Source organism: Sturnira hondurensis, unplaced genomic scaffold, assembly GCF_014824575.4.
Source record: "Sturnira hondurensis isolate 20B ecotype Veracruz unplaced genomic scaffold, ASM1482457v3 Scaffold0019835, whole genome shotgun sequence".
Classification (NCBI taxonomy): domain Eukaryota; kingdom Metazoa; phylum Chordata; class Mammalia; order Chiroptera; family Phyllostomidae; genus Sturnira; species Sturnira hondurensis.
In genome coordinates, this window is record NW_028092466.1 from 4321637 (window position 1) to 4341028 (window position 19392).

General features: G+C 45.1%; 1 protein-coding gene and 1 pseudogene across 1 annotated transcript; one reads left to right on the top strand and one right to left on the bottom strand.

The window, feature by feature from the left end:
• Window positions 1-497: 497 nt before the first annotated feature.
• Window positions 498-716, top strand: LOC118974653 (ATP synthase membrane subunit DAPIT, mitochondrial-like; annotated as a pseudogene).
• Window positions 717-3251: 2535 nt separating this feature from the next.
• Window positions 3252-11286, bottom strand: ODF4 (outer dense fiber of sperm tails 4). Its single transcript, XM_037028171.1, is given in 4 exon segments — window positions 3252-3489; window positions 3492-3611; window positions 3798-3932; window positions 10935-11286. Coding segments are annotated over 4 exon segments (660 nt in total). The 3' UTR covers window positions 3252-3436.
• Window positions 11287-19392: the final 8106 nt, after the last annotated feature.

Consider the following 19392-nt stretch of genomic DNA (forward strand, 5'->3'; position numbering starts at 1 on the left):
TGGTGTGGTTCAATGGATTGAGCACCGGCCTATAAACCAGAGGGTCACAGGTTCGATTCCCAGTCAAGGCACATGCCAGGGATTTCAGGCCAGACGCCCAGTAGGGAGCATGCAAGAGCCAACCACACATTGATGTTTCTCTCCCTCTCTTTTTCCCTCCCTTCCTCTCTCTCTAAAAATACATAAATAAATAAAATCTTTAAAAAGAAAGAAAAACAGTCTGGCAGTTCCTCAAGAAGTTAAAGATAGAGTTAACATGCGAGCCAGTAATTCCACTCCTAGTTATATACTCTAAAGAACTGAAAACTTTTGTATGAAAACTTGTTCACGGCAACATTATTCTTAATAGCCAAAAGGTAGAAACAACTAAAATGTCCATCAATTTACAAACAGATATACAAAATATGGCATATCCATACCACATATTATCCAGCCATTGAAAGGGATGGGGACCGACGGGCAGCTCCGTACATTTAAGAACACTGCCTGTAGAATTCATGCTTTTTGAAATCACAGCAGGTCCAGAAACTGATGCCCAGTTCCAATTCCCTGGTATCAGAAAATATCTCAACTCTTACACTCCCACGGTAGAATGAATTATGTACTGGCCACACATGGAAGCATTGTTCACTGGCTTCATACTTCAAGTTAAGGTCTAAAACAATCCGGTTGTGAAAGCAACAAAAAAGGACTCTAAACTGTACCTTATCTGTTAACTTCCTATGCCCAGAGAAGCTAATGTCAACTCATCACGTGATACTCAATTGGTACAATAAAGTGTAAACCTGGAAAAAAATTAAAAAGAAATGAAGCACTGATACATTTTATAATGTGACTGTACCATGGAATCCTTGTGCTAATCAAAAGAAGCCAGACACACAAAAGGCCACATATTGTATAGTTCTATTTACATGACAAGTCGAGAACAGGCAAATTCAAGGAAAGAAAAAGTAAATTAGTAGTTGCCAGAGGTTGAAGGGAATAGGAAGTGATTAGAATGATGAAAACATTCTGAAAATTGCATAGCAGCCATGGTTGCAGTATAGTTAGGAAATATACTAAAACCCCTGAATTGTGCACTTAAAATGGTAAATTTTATGGTATTTTTAATTATACCTTTAAAAAAATTATTCACAGAGACTCATTCCTGGACAGAAATCAAACTGAGTCCTAATGAAGGAAATGTCAACACTTCCCCCACTGGATGTGAGAACTGCTATGGACCGGTGACTCGCGTGTGCCTCTCAGTTCCCCCCTTTTTAATCAGCAATGTCTACAATGGTTATCTTTTGACTTTCCCGCTGTTGTATTGATATGCAGACAATGATGACTTGTCTCTTTAGGTCACAGGAGAGGAGACTTGTCTCTTTAGGTCTCAGTCACACAGACTGAGAGGAGTTGTATGTAAGAAATTATATCCACAGAGTCTCATCTGCGCCTGGGTCTAATTTAGATGGTATATTAGTTTGCTCTGGCTGCCATACAAAATACCACAGACTGGGTGGTTTAAGCAACAGAAATTTATTTTCTCACAGTTCTGGAGGCTAGAAGTCCAAGATCAAGGTGTAGAGAGGTTTGGTTTCTTCTGAGACCTCCCTACTTGGTTTACAGATGGCCACCTTTTCATTGTGTCCTCACATGGTCTTTCCTCGGTGCACACACATCCCTGGTGTCTCTTTGTGTTCCTCATACCCACTTCTTATAAAGGGTATCAGTCAGATTGGACTAGAGCCCACCCTCACCGCCTCATTCTAACTTAATTACCACAAATACAGTCACATTCTGGGGTATTGGAGATTAGGGCTTCAACATATGAATTTGGGTGGGGGAGACACAATTCAGCCCATAACAGGCAGCAAGTGTATTGTATATTTGGTAAATGTATTTCCTGATGTTTCAACATCCCCTAAAACAGGCTGTGATCACCCCACAAGGTGATCAGGTGCACCTGATAAGGCCGGTTCCTGCAACAGTTTCCCTTCTTGCCATCTGCTGACTGTGACCTCTTGACATTCAAGTACGCCGACAAAATTCGCTTATGCCTCTTGCTTGTGTACCCCACCCTGACCGGTAAAATCACTCTCACATGGGTTCTCACTCTCTTGACTCCCCATCTGCTAGGTTGAGCCTACTCCCTCAGCACTCTGCCCTGTGGCCCCCTGTATGCCAGACCTCCCTCTTCTAGGACCTGTGAATAAATCCTCTAAGCTTCCCTGAGTGTAATTTCTACAGCCTTGGTGGAATATTGCTAAAGACTCCCTAAGGGGTCTCACTCCCCAGTTCACAACACAGCAAGATTCTGAACTTTCCGCTCACTGATGAGAGAAGAGGAGACTTTGGGCCCTTGGGAAAGAGGAGTGTGTTTTTCACGTGGGAAGAAAGTAATAATTTGTGGCCAGAGGCAGACTGTGATAGTTCTTGATATTATTCTCCTTGAGAGGTAAAGCTTATTGCCCCTCCCTTTAAGTGGCAGATGGACTTAGTGACTTGCTCCTAACAAATTAAATATCGTGGAAGTGACAGCATGTTTCTTCCAAGACTAGGTCATAAAAGTCACTGGAGTTTATTCACTTAGACAACTCACTCCAGGGAAAGTTGGCTCTGAACTCTCAAGCAGCCCGTGTAGAGGCCCTGTGGCAAGGAACTGAGGTTTCCTGCCCAAAGCCACGTGAGTGAATCACATTGGAAGAAGATCGTCCGGACTCATATAACCTTTTGGATGACTGCAGCCCCAGCTGACATCTCTACTATAACCTCATGAGAGACTCTGAGCAAGAATCACTCAGCTAAGCAAGCTGCTTCCAGGTTCCTGATCCCAGAAACTATGCGAGATAATAAATGTTTATTATTTGAAACTGCTAAGTTTTGGGTAGAACCATGCCCCCTGTAGTGTTCTCATTGTTTAACCCACCTCTTACCCAAGGGCTATTTTTCTCTCGAGTTCTTCACCATGAATAATTATGTCAACAAATTCATAAGTGATATCTCTCTCCTGATCATTCCTCCCTACCTACTAACTAACAAATATTGGGACGGAGAAAATAAAGTTTGAAGAGGCTTAGTTCTCGAGAGGTATTTGCTTGTGTACAAGTATACTGTAGGAGAGGCTGGGAAGGTTTGGGGACCAAAGGGTGCCAAAAGGCTCCTAGGTAGAAAGAACTCGAAAACAAATTTGTTCTTTCTCTCTTCCTCTCCTTCTTCAAGTTGTCTTGTCTCAACAACTGCCAGACATGATAAACAGGAGACAATTTATTCCACATAACCCAAAACTGTAGGCAAAATAGAGACAAAGAAAGAGGGTGCAAAACAGGCCTAAAATCCTCCCTGTTTAATTATTTGCATTGAGAAGGGCCAAATAACTTAAGGGTTGTAGGGAAGAATGAGGAGGGCGATTCAGATAAATGGACAGAACTTGGTGCCTGGAGTTCAGAAAAGGTTACAGAGGCCCCTTCTCTTGCTCAGGATCCAGGACTTCTTCCTGGGTGACAAAGATGCTTGAGACCATTCATTCAGAGAAACTGATCTGGTACTGCTGTTCTAGGATACGGTGCCAGAGGGATGGCTCAGAATCAGACTCCAGAGATTTTTATTGTCGAAGTAGCAGAGAACCGCTGGGAAAAGATAAGAGGATGGGGGAGGTGAAAGTCAGAGCATGGAAAGAAAGTGGCAAGCAGTGTGAGGCCAGAAAGAAGTCCCTAAAAACCTCCCACCCTCTCTCCAAACCTTCTCTGCTCTGACCCACCCACGTCCCTTCCATCCCCCGCCTCCTCCTTCCCAGGCCCCTCCAGACCACTCACCACAGGTGACATATAGGAGGAACACCACCCAGCCAATGAAATAGCTCCACCCAATGGGGATCGATAAATTTCTCTTCAACTCGAAAATCCAGACGTTAACAGGAAACAACATGAGGGTGGAGAAAATGAAGACAACTAGGAGACAGGAAGCAGAGATGTCTTGTCCACCCACAGGGACTTTTCCTCATCTGCTGAGCTACAGCTGCAACCCACAATTCCCACCATCACACATGCAGTGCACAGCCCCAGAGGTTCATGGGAATCAACCCCTCACCTCTACCTCTCCAGTGACCACGAAATGATGGAAATCAGTTTTCAGTCAACAAATACCAGTTCTGTTCTGCCACCACCCACAAAACTGTTACCTCACTCCCAAAGAAAGGAAGAGAGAGAAGCTCCTAGGAAAACGTGGATTGGGATAAACTAAGGACCTTTTCCAGAGCTAGGGGGCACCTTCACAGAAGCTCATGAAAATCCCAATCCAGCTAGAGTAGGGCACTCTCTGCAGACCAGGTATGTACAGCAGGTGCAACCAAATGGTGAGGATGAAGCCCAGCACCAGGGCCAGCCTGAAGGTTATCTTGGCCATCCCAAAGACTGGGCGATTAGTCCACAGCTTAAAACCATCTGGGAAAAAGGAGAAAACGGGATAAACTAAGGACTAACAATAGACAAAGTGAATCAAATGAACAAGTATGAGAAAATTTCAAGCCCATTAATAACCAAAGAAATGCACATTTGAGATAACAATAAAATACCTCTTTCTTTTTTTTTTAGATTTTATTTATTTATCTTTAGAGGGGAAGGGAAGAGGGAGAGAAATATCAATGTATGGTTGCCTCTCGTGTGCCCCCTGCCAGGAACTGCATCCCCTGCTGGGAAATGGCCTGCAACCCAGGCATGTGCCCTGACCTGGAATCGAACCTCGATCCTCTGGTTCACAGGCCCGTGCTCAATCCACTGGGCTACACCAGCCAGGGCAAAATACCACTTTCATTTATTAAACAGGCAGTGGTTATTGATGGAGATTGTTTGATAATCCTAACCATATAAAAACAAATTCCTTGCCCAGGCTGGTGTGGCTCAGTGGATTGAGCACCGGCCTGTGAACCAAGAGGTCTTTGGTTTGATTCCCAGTCAGGGCACATGCCTGGGTTGCGGGCTGGGTCCCCAGTGGGGGACATGCAAGAGGCAACCACACATTGATGTTTCTCTCCCTTTCTTTCTCCTTTCCTTCCCCTCTCTCTAAAAATAAAGAAATAAATACAATCTTTAAAAAAACAACAAATTCCTCAATAGAAAAAATAGGCAGAGAAATTGAACTGCAATTCTCAAAAGAAGAAATCTGAATGTCCAATAAATACATGAAGCTCAACAAAAGAATTGTAAATTCACAGTGACTTTTCAAATCTATTAAATTAGCAAAGATCAAAACAAAAGTAATTATATCTAGTGTAGGAAAGCATTTAGAAAAAAAAGAGGTGCTTTCACACCCTGTTAGTGGGCAGCATTTTCTGATGAGTGATACAGCACAAAAACAAAAACAAAGTAAAACAGAAAACTGTAAATGCTTCTTTTTGGAATTTACATTAAGGAAGTAATCCAAGATCTGCACCAAAATATGTATAGATCTTCTCTGAAGAGATATGAATATGTCCAACAAGAGATTTGTTAAGTAAATTATAGTGTACCCATACATTGGATTATTATGTGTTAATTAAAAATGATGATGTGACAGAAGATTGTCTCCAGATAGTGTCTCTAGGAATAAAGGAGACCCTGTGAGGCAGCCTGAAAGTCAGAGCCTGGGGACTCACTTCACTATGTGGATCTGTATTTTTGAATTTTGACTCTATATACTACCTGATCAAATAAATATTAAACATAGGTGACATTCTAGAATAATTATTTAATGATATGAGCAAATACTCACAACTGAAAAGTGTAATTTGCAACATAGGGCATATAGAATGATTCTGATTTTTAAAAATATATATTTATTAAAATAAAAATAAACAATAATTGAATCGTATGCCCCAAACCTATATAATTTTATTAACCAATGGCACCCCAATAAATTCAAAAAAAGATAAAAATAAAATAAAATTATGTATTTATTTATGTGTATTTATTTTATGTATATATATATATGCATGAAAGACTGGAATTATATCCATTATGATGTCAATTGTGATTATATCTGTGTGGGGAAATTTTAGGTGATTTTTATTTTTTCTTAAACTTTCTGCATTTCCCACAATAACTACATAATGTTTTTTATTTTATTTTATTTTTATTTTTTTAATATATTTTATTGATTATACCATTACAGTTGTTCTATTCCCCCGCTTCAATCCCCTCCACCCACACCCTCCCTCCCCCACCATTCTCCCCCCCTTAGTTTATAACCACGTGTCTCAAGTTCTTTGGATTCTATATTTCCCCCACTATTCTCGCCCTCCCCCCTATCTATTTTCTGCCTACCATCTATGCTATTTTCTGTGCCTTCTCCCCTCTTCTCCCCCTCCCACCCCCCTGTTTCTAACCCTCCATGTGTTCTTCATTTCTATGGTTCCACTCCTGATCTAGCTGTCTTCTTGGTTTGCTTTTGTTTTAGGTGTGGTTGTTAATAACTGTGTGTTTGCTGTCCTTTCACTGTTCATATTTTTCATCTTCTTTTTCTTATATAAGTCCCTTTAGCATTTCATATAATAAGGGCTTGGTGATGATGAACTCCTTGAACTTGACCTTATCTGAGAAGCACTTTATCTGTCCTTCCATTCTAAATGAAAGTTTTGCTGGATAAAGCAATCTTGGCTGTAGGTCTTTGGATTTCATGACTTGGAATACTTCTTTCCAGCCCCTTCTTGCCTGTAAGGTCTCTTTTGAGAAATCCGCTGACAGTCTGATGGGTACTCCTTTGTAGGTGACTGTCCCCTTATCCCTTGCTGCTTCTAGGATTCTCTCCTTCATTTTGGTCTTGGCTAATGTAATTATGATGTGCCTTGGTGTGTTCCTTCTTGGGTCCAACTTCTTTGGCACTCTCTGAGCTTCCTGGATTTCCTGGAAGTCTATTTCCTTTGCCAGACTGGGGAAGTTCTCCTTTATTATTTGTTCAAATACGTTTTCCACTCGTGGCTGTTTCTTTCCCCCTTCTGGTACCCCTATAATTCGGATGTTGGAACGTTTAAAGATGTCCTGGAGGTTCCTAAGCCTCTCCTCATTTTTTTGAATTCTCATTTCTTCATTCCTTTCTGGTGGGATGTTTTGTTCTTCCTTCTGGTCCATTCCATTGATTTGAGTCCCAGTTTCCTTTCCATCACTATTGGTTTCCTGTGCATCTCCCTTCATTTCAATTAGTTTAGCCTTCATATGTTCCTCTAATTTGTGACTTTGTTCCTCTAATTTGTGACTATAATCTACCAGTTCTGTGAGCATCCTGATAAATAGTGTCTTGAACTGTGCTTCTGAGAGGCCGGCAATTTGTCAGTCGCTTAGAGTTAGTGGTTGGCTCTGGGACTTTGAGTTCTTCTTGCGCCATCTTTTGGGCTGTTCGTGCCTGTTCCGTAGCAGGATCGGAGCCCTAGGTGTTCACCATAGCAGGGCAACTAAGTCGCTGGGTTGTGACGCTGTATGTGGGGGCGGGGTCAAAGAGGGACTATGGCGTCCTGTCCGCCGCCTGCCGCCACGGCCCTCACCGGTGCCGCAGTTGCTGCCGTCACCGGGCCCACGCGTTTCGTCCCACTGCACGCGAGTGTGCCACCGCCGTCAGCCCTCGCCCCCTGGGGCCTGCGTGGTCTGTCTCACTGTGCGCGAATATGCGCCCGCGGTCTGCCCCGCACCCCAACTGGTTCCCGTCTGCCTGCGCGCCTGGGTCGGGGGCCCTGTCCTGCCCGACCCTGCTCGCTGCTGGCTCCGCCCCTCTTACCGTCGTTGAACGGTTAGATGTAGTCGGACTTCCGTATAATTCAATTTTCTGTCGTTTGGTTGTGTCTTTGTTTCTCCAAACCTTTGTTGTATTCAAACTTGGTTGTGGGAGAAGGCACAGTGTTTCCACCTATGCCTCCATCTTGGCGGAAGTATTTTATTTTATTTTTTAAGGATTTTATTTATTTATTTTTAGAGAGAGGGGAAGGGAGGGAGAAAGAGGGAGAGAAACATAGATGTGAGAAAGCAACATTGATAGATTGCCTCATGTATGCGCCCGACCAGGGACCGAACCTGGAACCCAGGCATGTCCCCTGACTGGGAATAGAACTGGTGACATTTAGCTTCACGGGACAATGCCTAACAGAGCTACACTGATCAGGGCTGTGTGATTTTTTTTTAATTAAAAAATTATATATTTCAGCCCTGACTGGTGTAGCTCAGTGGATTGAGCGCAGGCCTGCGAACCAGAGGATCGTGGTTTGATTCCCAGGCAGGACATGCCTGGGTTGCAGGCCAGTTCCCAGCAGGGGACACACAAGAGGCAACCATACACTGATATTTCTCTCACTCTCTCCTTCCCTTCCCCTCTAAAGATAAATAAATAAAATCTTTAAAAATATATATATTTAATTTAAATATATATAAAGTTAACAGTCATTGCTGGCAAAAGTGCAAGGAAACAAGCCTTCTCATACAGTATTAGTGGAAGCATAAATTGCTATCAGACTTTTTTAAAGCAACATAGGAAATGTTATTAAGGGCTTTAAAATATTTATACTATTTTTATAGTAGGCAGTTAGACAAGAGCAGAGCAAGGATGATGGGCCAGGTCAGAAGGTCACCAAGGCAGAAAGCCCTGGATGCCTAGCAACAGGCAAAACTGGGAAAACAGGGACTTCACCTCCAGGGTAACCTTCCCTCCCCTAGCAATCACTGGTCAGTGGTCTGGACCCTCCCCTAACCTTTCCTCCCCTGGCATGTTGCTAATTATGTGGGTTAGATGCCCCCCCACTTAGAGGGGGAAGAACAAGGAGGCTGGAGAGTAGCCCTTAAACCCCCAGCACAGCGAGGTTCTGACCCACATCAAGTACATCTACATCTCAGTTGTGTTTCAGCTCCAAGCCCAGAAATGCAGCAAAACCAGACAAGCAACCTGGCTGACACCAACACCAGGACCAGCTGCACTGACTAATGACTTCCTGCTCTGGCACCAACCAATCAGTAGAGACCACAGCCCTGAAAGGACACACCTGGAAAGTTGATGAATATTCTATTGGGATTCTCCCTGAGACTTCCAGATAAAGACCATCAAGCCTAGGACCCAGCAAGGCTCTCTCTATGGAGCCCACCCATACCTTTCCACACACCCTTCCCCCATGTTTTTTTTCCTTGCCTCTCTCTTTCTCCTAAGCACCAAGGGCCCTTCTTCTGCCTCTGTAACTTCCTGAGGCCATTTCTTCTATGGCTCACTTCTACCTCTGTGACTTTCTGAATAAACTTTCTCTCATAGTTTGAGTCTTGACTCTGAATTCTTTCCTAGCCAGAACTCAAGTACCAAGGTCCAGTCTGACTCAACTGGCCTAACACCTGGGACATTTTCACCACCAACAATTTGATCCAGTAAACCCACTTTAGGAAATCTATACCAAAGAATTAGTATTAAACACAGAGAAAACTTTATGATTAATAAATTCTGTTCCTTTCATCATTCTCAAATATGAAGTTAGAAATAAATTTGCCAGGAATAGAAAAATAAAAGAGTCAAGTAAGAGGTGATAAATTTATTAAGTTGAATACTATAGTCACTTAAGGAAAAGTTTACTATATATTGTAAAGATAAATTTTAAAATAATATAAATTAAATAATAAAATAATTTAAAATATAAAAAATTGTTTATGAAGAATGAATACAACTGTGTAAGTCATTTAAAATTTGTTCAATTTTTTTTTTAAGTCTGGAAAACACTGAGTGCTCAACACACTGCTAGTGGCTGTCTTTGAATAGCACTACAAAGCAAGTTAGGTGCTCACATGAATTTTGGAGAAAGACACACCTGAGTTATACAATTGTAAACATGCCATTATTAGGTTAATCCAGATGAATTGCTCCTTTTTATAGATGAAACACAGTCAAATGTCGGCCATTTCATGTGGTCCAACCTAACATCTTTACGACCCTGGGCAAGGCACTTAATCTGAGTCTCAATGTTCTCATCTGTAAAATTAAGATAAATGCCCCATCAGAGTTGATTGAGGATTAAAATGAGCAAATAAAATAAGTGTGTGATAAATGATAGCTTTTGTTTCCTGAAATATATTGCAATAACAGTGTATTTCCCTGGCTGGTGTGGGCTCAGTGGATTGAGCACTAGCCTGTGAACTGAAGGATTGTAGGTTCAGTTCCCCATTAGGGCACATGCCTCGGTTTTGGGCCAGGGCTCCAGTTGGGGGAGTGGGAGAAGCAATTGATTGATGTTTCTCTCGTACATCAATGGTTCTCTCCCTCTCTTTCTCCCTCCCTTCCCCTCTCTCTGAAAATAGATTAAAAAAATATTTTTAAATGCATTGCTTTCATAATGGAAGAAAATAAAAGCTATGTAAAAATTTTTTAAATGTTAATATGAATGAAGAAATGGAAATGAGTAGGGGGTGAGGGTCAAAGCCTCTGGTTTCCACAGCTCTGAGAAAGGAGGCCCAAACCTGGAAAGCGAGAGGCCAGCAGGATGTGACATTAACAAGATGGACAATGAAGCAGCTGCAAGAAGCCAGGAAGGAAAGGGGAGGAAGACCACATGTGGAAACCCATAGATGGCCCTGAAAAGCAAAGCCTAAAATACCAAAAGGAAGAAAAATGGCTGTGACCAGGGCCTGGGGGAGAGCACTCTGGGAACTCCTCCCAGAGCTCTGCTATGGAAGCCTAGAGAAAGGAAATGCAGTTATGAGATTAACGGGTGATTCACTTGCGCTAAGAGGCCAGGGCCCTCACCACATTTTTATAAGCAGACTTGACTGCAAGCCTTTTCAAAGCAGTAACACTTTCAATTGGCCAGGCTGGGAGAGCAAAATGAGCCTTTGTGCCAGTCTTGGTGCCAGTGGAGTCATCTTACCAGCCAAAGCAGTGGGGATGACCAGAAGGAGGGGACAAGAACACCAGGGTATAAATGCAGGGGTGAACTCAGGCTGGAGGCCAGGGTTAGAGGGTCTCACCTTTCCTGCTCTCTGAGATGGGACATTTCTTGGATCTGCAGATCTGAAGGAGTCCCATGGACATGATAACAGCCGATGTGTAGATTCTACGAGTAACATTTGTGGGCCAGCGCTGGTAGAAGCGGCTTGAAGAGGGGTACAGCCATTTTGTGGAGAAGGCCATGATCAGCAGCAGGATGAAGGCAATCAGGCTGAGCCCTGAGGCCAGCTTCGGCCCTCTCCACTGGGAAGCGTGTTTAATTTTCATCTGAGGGCCAAAGGAGAGTCCCAGTTGTACATCATAGGCGACTGCCTGTTTCTGTTGGGGGGCAAAGGAAAAGTTCTGCACCCCCTCTTCTTGTCCCAGGTTCATCACTGTCCCATTTGCCTTTCCAACCCTCCCCTCCCTTTCCAGGCTTCTAGCGCTTCCTCCTCCTGATCCAGGGAACTCACCCCTAATGTCCCCTGTCCCCATCTTGAGCATCCTCTTTATCCCTTTTTATCCCCCACCCCATCTCCCCTTCCCTTCCCAGGCCTACTTGTCCCTCATCTTCTAAACATGTTCATCAGGCAGAGCAGTTGCCCCCCACCCCCAGGGCCTGAGATCTGGAAAAAAACACCCTCTCAGCAGGACAGGGCCCCTAACTGCCATGGAATATTGGGGAGCGGGGCAGGCAAGTGGGGGAGGTGCCCACAGCTTCAGCTCCAACTCCTCAACCACCTGCTCCTCAGGTCCCAACTCAGAACTGTGGCTCTTACTCCTCCCTTCACCAAAGAGCAGTGGTGTCTGAGAGTCTCCTTTTCTCTATTTCGTCTGCCCTAACACTAACCCCAAATACTCACTGATGGAGCAGGAGAAGGGAGAAGAAGTCTCTCCCCAGGAAAACACTTGCACGTGTTTGCAGAGGTGTAACTAGCCTTCTCACTACTTCCCCCAACCCCTTCACCACCCTCTCACGACCACTCACTTCCAGTCAACAGTTGCCATTCCCCTCCCTCTTCTTTCTTTTTTAGGTGTTTTTGGCTCAGCCTCAGAAGGGGGGGGGACATAGGATAAGGACAGGGTATGTGGATATCATGCAGCCTGAGATTTTCCTAATCTCCCTTTTAAATTACAGGAAAAGAAATCTGAGTCTCCTATGGCAGGCCGATCATAGTAGCTTCCAGACCTCGGTTAGCCCCTGGAATTACCAGGAGGTGCAAGCCTTTCAGATGTGGGATATAAATTTGAATCCCACCGGATTGGCTTACTTTGTGGAGACAATGATGCATGTGGTTAGGCACACAGGCTTTAGGGTTCAAAAGGCAGAGGTGTGAATAATGAGCTTTCCTCTTAATAACCTTGTGAACCTGGATGAGTCATATAAGCTTCTTTGTGGCTCAGTTCACTCATCTTTAACACAGGGACGGCAATAGTTGTCTCAGACTTAGATTGAATGTTGAATGAGATCATGAATAAAAAGGACTCATTGGTTCACATTAAATTCCCAGAAAGTGGTGGTTGTTATTGTTAAATTGTCATTTTAATTGTTTTTGTGCTCTCTCACTAGCAAATGGAGATGGAACAAAAACAGAGGTTTTTGGCAGACACCCTCGAATATTAGTGGCTACAGATGATAAAAGAGAACCTAAATTAATTTAAGTAAAAGGGGAGTCAGTCATGAATCCTGAGGTCATGTGCAGAGCCGAACCTCAGGAATGGTAGGAGTCAGAAATTCACACACTAGCAGTCCACGATCATGGTGCTGTCGTGGTCAGCATGGCTGGGTGAGGCCCCACTTCCAAGTCACAGAGTTTTTGCTGAGTGTCTTCACGTGGGGCTAGGGAGCTCTGCGGGATCTAACCCCACAGATTAGATCTGTTTTATTGGGGCACTAATCCCATCCAGGAGGGCTCCACCCTGACCTAATCACCTCCCAAACACTTACATTCTGATACTATCAACTTGGGGGGGGGTGTTTTCCAACACTGGATTTGGGGGGACACAAACATTCAGGCCCTACCACTCTGACTCTGGTCTTGCTTCTCCTTGAACATCTTGCTCTCCCTCTGCAGACCAACCTTCTCCTCTCCTGTGGTCCACATAGTGAGACACTATTTACCTTTGGCCATTAGAGAGGAGACTTCTCAGTCTCGAGTCCAAACACTCTTCAGCCCTGCCAGAGACAAGTGCCATCCCTAAGACACTCAGCCATGGTCAGGAACACCTGAATCTGGAAGCTGACCCACAAACTAATGACAGGTAGGGAGTCTGCAAACAAACTCTCTAGCTGCATCAGCCACAGGTTGGAGTAACTCTGAGGCACGTTCTGAGGCATGGGAGAGGGGGTGCTAAGCCTCCTGGAAATGTCATTCATGCAGAGCTAGTGATAATTAGGATTGTGTTTCCTTCCTTGGATCTGTTTTAGTTTTTCCTGGGGTTTCTAAGAGTTTCTAATCATAATAAATAGTTCTAACAACAACACAAAACCACGTGGAAGAATCTTGGAAATAGAATGTTTTCTGAAAAACAGAATTCCCAGAAAAATACACCAAAAACATGATGCCATTTGTATAGAGCTCATAAACAAGTTACAAGTAAACAAAACAGTGTGTGCATACATACTACTGTGATTGCATGTTTTTTTTAAAAAGCAGTGGAATGATAAACACAAAAAAGTAACACTGTCTGTTTCTCCGGGGAAGCAGGGGACAGGGTCAGGGAGGATCCTATGGCACACGCACATCGCTGGAAGTAGGGTATTGGTTCTTGATTTGGGTGAAAGGTTCATTATATTAAAATCATTTGTAACTAATATATATTTCATATAATCCTGTGAATGTATAAAATCTGTTTCTGAAAAGGTAATTAAAAGAGCTCAAGAAAGGAAATGTAATCTTAGTGGTTACTAGCCCTGCATTGAAAGATATTTATAAGTCACAATACCTAAGCTAAACACTGTTAATTGAGTTTCATCTTTTAGAATCAACAGATGGACAAAGCACGGAAGACTTCATGATAGCTACAAGAGTAAACAGAGCTGTTATTAGCCTCAATGTTGCCCAAGTAAAAGCCTAGAGGAGGTAAACTAGAAGGTGGAAAGAGGAGAAGAGAGCTGAAGGGAAGGGAGGGGCACCCAACAACAGGATCTCTATATAAGGTTGTGCAAGATGCACTCTGCACAATAGCACACAGTGGAGGGGTGAGTGAGAACTGAACTCCAGTCCTCATTCTGCCTGACAAGCCACGCTCCTCTAAGAGTGCTCCCATGGAGGAAGCCTTGAGGAAGAGGTACTTTGTTCTATATTTCATAAAGGTGCTGCTCCCCACCAAGCCATTTACTGCTCCATCTATTCAGAAGGACTGTCTTTTAACCACAAGGTGAAAGGCATAAAGGTGCTTTATGGGCTAGCGTCAGTACTCGCCAACTTTCTTGTAAGGCTGTGTATCAGTGAGAATTCTTCAGTTGCAAGCAGACCCAAACTCGGTTAGGCAAAAAGGAATGTATTGGGGGAATACTGAGTAAACACAGACTCAAAGAGGATGCTGAACATCTAGGCCTAGAGCTAAATGGGAACCAGAGAAACATGGGAAGGTGGATGCTCTGACTGACAACCCACTGGAACCACATGGACTTGGGGAAGAATAGTTTCCCAAAAGAAAGGAAGCCAAGCATTCTAAAATTAGTGGTAACTTGCTCACACAGGTACAGAGAGCAGCCAGAATGGAATGTAAGGCTAGGAGGTTTCTGGGAAGGAAACTGCCCACCACTCCATCAGTGAAGACAGGTGCCAGGTGCCTGGACATCCCTTCTGGGAAATAGCCTCTCAGTGACAGTGGGCAAGGCTGACCTGTAGAACATGAACTTGGGCTACACAGCCTTGTTGGTCACTCCCTGATTGTCCATGTGGACTTGTGTTGCTGCCTGCATGACACTCAGAAACAGTCCCACTCCAGGACAACTCACCCTGGCACATGTGTCAGTGTGAATCTCCTTTGTGGCAAGCCCCCAGGCCCTGGCATTGCTAGGATATTTCAATAGTCAGAGTCCACAAGCTCCAAGGTTCCCTCTGTTTTGCATCTGTGAAAGTGTGCATTCTTCTTTCAAGTGGGCCTGTTGGTGGTGGTGTGTTTCTCAGACTGGAATGTGTGTGCTGCTGACTTGGGTATTTCCTTACAATGCAGATGCCTCCCTGGTAACAAGCCCCCAGCTCATGCCCCTGCTGCTGGTCTGAGGATCACACAATTAGCAAGCAGGCAGGCTGTAGGACACCGGGTGGCTGGCCCCTCTTCCCCAGAATGTCTCAGGCTGTAGGGCTTGGACACACAGGAAAACAGTGGAGAGACCTGCTTGTCGGTGTGTGTCCTGCTTGCCTGGCTCTGTCTCTGCGGGAAGCTTCATTGCCTTTTATACACCAACTGAACAGAATTGAGAAGAAAAAAAAACTGCTGCCAAAAGACAGAGCAAGAAGTGACCTCAAAATTAAGAATTTCTGCCACAGACTGGGAAAAAACGTTTTTAAATCACATATCTGATAAAAGAATTATTCAAAATATATAAAGAACTCTCAAACCACAATAATAAGAAAATAAACCACCCAGTTTTTAGAAGGCTAAAAGATTTGAACAAACACTTCACCGAAGCAGGTATTCAAATGGCCAGTGATCACATGAAAAGATACTCAGCATCACTGTCATTAGGGAATGCAAATTAAAACTGTCAGGATGGGCAGGGTAGGATAAAATGGCGGCCGGACTACAATTCAAATGGTGCCTGGCCTACAGTCAAAATGGCGCACAATCAAAATGGCGCCCAGACTACAATCTGGAAAAGATGGCTGACGTCAAACCAGAGAGATGAAAGGGCAGGCTTTGCCAAAACAGATATCCACGTAGCAGTCTGAGTCCGAGGAAAAAACCACCGATGATGTATTGTCGCTTTGTTCAGAGGGGACCAATCCCCAGCTCCCACAGGGAGCCAATGAAATAAAACCCCACCATTTTCCCTATTCACATGGTGACTTCCCTGACCCCACTCTTCGGACTGGGGAGCTTCACCCAGGGAACACAAACCCCAATAAAGCTCTATATTGCCTAACTTTGTGGCTGATTGGCAGCATTTCTTCCTCGGTGGAGTCTGAGAAACCCTTTCAAAAACCACAGTGAAATACCACTATACACCTATTAGAATAGCAAGAAAAGCAAATAAAATTAATTTTCTGGGTTTTCATGTTGCTCATTGTATTTGTTAGCTTTTAAAAATAAGTGACTTATTATTTTTTTGAGGCTCTAAACCTTTTTTTAAGAGAGAGAGGGGACAGGAAGGAGAAGAGAGGGAAAGAAATATCAACGTGTGGTCACCCCTCACGTGCCCCCCAAATGGGGACCTGGCCCACAACCCAGGCATGTGCCCTGACCAGGAATCAAACCAGCGATCCTGTGGTTTAGAGGCCCGTGCTCAATCCACTGGGCTACACCAGCCAGGACAGGTTTTAAACCTTTTAATTTGCATTTTTTTAATTGCGAGTTCCAATAATTGAAATCATTTTAACAACAACAACAAAAATGACACCCTGATTAAACTGCATTTTACAGCCTGCAGGACACCTTGAACCAGCTTGGTTTTCACTCTAGGTCTCACTGTGCTCCCACCAAACTTCTTCCTTCACCAATGTGCAAGTTCTTTTCCTTCCCTGCCCAGCCAGCCAGGCAGTTGAGAGAGGCAGGTGCAGCCTTCGATGTCAGTCGTTCCCTGATGTGAAAACGGGCCGCAAAGTCATTTAAACTAATCCAACTTCTTTGCATTTTACAAAGTTACACAGCCAGAAGAAGTAAAATAAGAAGGCAATGCTTGTGGACTGTATAGTGCATATTGGAGGTGCGAGCCTCATTACAATTTACCTGCTTGCTTCTCCTATTCAGTCGTTTCTTTGGAAGGCAGTAGATTTTTCTCTTGCCTTTCTGTCTTCTTCAATTTCACTTATCAAATTTCTCAATCTTGGCCATACCGGGTTTATCAGATATGATAAACCTGTTTGCTGAAGAGCCAGCAAGGGCGCGAACAAGGGGAGGCCCATCTGTCTGCTCAGGGACCACCACCCAAAGGTGTGATTTATCACTTTTATCATTTTAAATAAAAACTCATTTTTGTACCATATTTTGTATTTTTTTTCTTTAAGAGGACCCCATAAAATGAATTCAACCCCAACCCCTTCCTACCCAAGGCAGCTTTAGATTTCCAAAGGTGGATGGAGTGGGAACAGTTTCAGAAGTGAAGGGCAGTGTGATTCCAGGGGCCTGGGGACAAGTGGGTAAGCCAACTAGTAAAATGGATAAAGGACAAAACCATGGGCAAGAAGGAGTGAGATGTGACTCCAAGTCGGATGTGCTGGGTCCACCTCAGACCATCCGGAGGGGAGCAGGGGAGCAGGTGGCAGGGCGGTGGCGGGTGCCAAGCCAGAAGGTCATTCAGTTGGATCAGAGGATAGTCCCGGGAGTTGTTTCCTTTTGCTCTCTTTGCTCTCCTGGCTCTGCCTCGGGCCGCTGGAGGGTGGAGATTGGGTAGTTTGGACAGGGTGTGCTGGGGAGCAAGTTCAGGAGCCCCTCCGAGCTGCAACTGGCTGGTGGAGGAGCTGTCTGTAGGAGGAGACATACTCCTGCCTGGGATGGTGTGCCTGCCTGCTGAACCGGCCATCCCCAACACGGGAACCAGTAGATACCCGGTAGCTGAAGAGAGGCAAGTCCTGCTAGAAAGGGGGGTGGGGTGGGGTGGGGGGATGGGGAAGAGAGGCGCTTTCAGGAACAGACAGAGCCAGGCTGAAGGGCTCTGGGAAGGACCTCAGGAAGTGGGATGGACCGTCTGTGGGACCAGAACAGGAGAGGGGGAGTGGCTAGTGAGCAGGCTGCCGGGAAAGGGAGGATGCCTCTCACCCATCTGTGGTCGTGATTGCATCCCCCTCAGCTCACCAGTGATAATGGCCACAACGATGTTGACCCAGAGGCCACAGAAGGGCCAGTGCAGAGACATGGTGCCCTGTCCTATCTGCATTATTAACAGCTCCCCATACATGGAGGCCACAAACCTGAAGAGCAGGAGCAGGACTGATGAGCAGGGAGAGAGCATATACTGACTCAGAGAGGGAGACACTTCCAATGGGGCCCAGCTTCCCCACCTCGTCCTCTCAGGCACCTCCCCCGGGGCCTGAGACACACCTGCACCTTTCCAAACCCGGTGAAAATACAAGTTTCTTTCACCTCCCCAGCACGACAGAATGTGAAGGATCAGAGTGACGGCAGCTCCAGGACTGCCCAAATGGGTCATTGAACCTCTCTACCAGCTGGGACATTTGTACGGACCCCTACCACCCCCACCAGCCAGGAAAGCACTGGGAGACTGATCCCTCCTCCCACACCTACCAGGTGATTCAGAGGAGGGTGAGGAGCCACAGGGGGCAGGGGAGAGGAGGATGGACTCTAGCAGGAGGTAGTGCGGGGCTATGACAGAGAGGTAGGTACCTGGTAGAGGATGCGCAAGAGGGGGAGAGAGAATTCAGGATTCACCAGGTTACCCACAGTCCTCTGTATCATCTGCACCATCCATGTCATGCCCCCTTCTCTGTCTTCCTTACCCCAGCCCTTCTGCCACCCACTTTCCCCATACTCACGAGGGTCTCATCCCCCCACATTCCCCACTTTCCCACAAAGATGCAGTTCATGTCCCTCAGCCCTCTCTGACAGGTCTGCAGAAAGACAGCACCTGCTCACCTACATCATCCCACAATGCAAAGGGGCCTCTAAGACAACAGAAACATGACAGTGCCCTTTCCTTCCTGTGTTTTCTGTGTCTTTTGGAATGTGTGGTTGTTTTTTTTTTGTTCCTTTATATCCCCAAAACAAGTCTTATCTGGTCTTTGTCTTCTCGTTATCCCATATTGGAACATCTGAAGTGGAGCATAGGGGCTTCCGTAGGGGAGGGAGCAGGGAGGGGTGAGGAGCTGGGAGGCACCGTATATGGGGCAAGTGTGTAGCTTTATGTGGGCCTCTGGCTGGCTGTCTGTTTCTCTGAGAATCTCAGAGAGAGAGGGAGTTTGGTGGAGAGGGGCTCCCTCTCCATGCACCACCTCCCCATGACTTCTACCTTCTTTTCCCGGACTCCAATCCCCTGCTGCCGCCCCTGAAATGCCCTTCGCCCAGAGCTTCCCAGGGCTGCTTCCTTCTTGTCACTTGGGTCCCAGTTCAAATATGACCTCCAGGATCTTCCTCAAAGCTACACACACGTGCAGTATTCTGTATCACAGAACTTGGTTATTTTCTTTATAGCACTCAGGGGCCCCTGAGTTTATCCTACTTATTAAACTGTTTACAGTTGGTCATTGTTCTCTCCACCTGCTCCCCCGTCCCCAGGGCACAGGCTCCTTGAGGCAAGGTCCTCGCTTTTTTCATCTCTGTATCCCCATATCCTAGAACAGTGCCTGGCACAGAGAAAGTACTCAATAAACA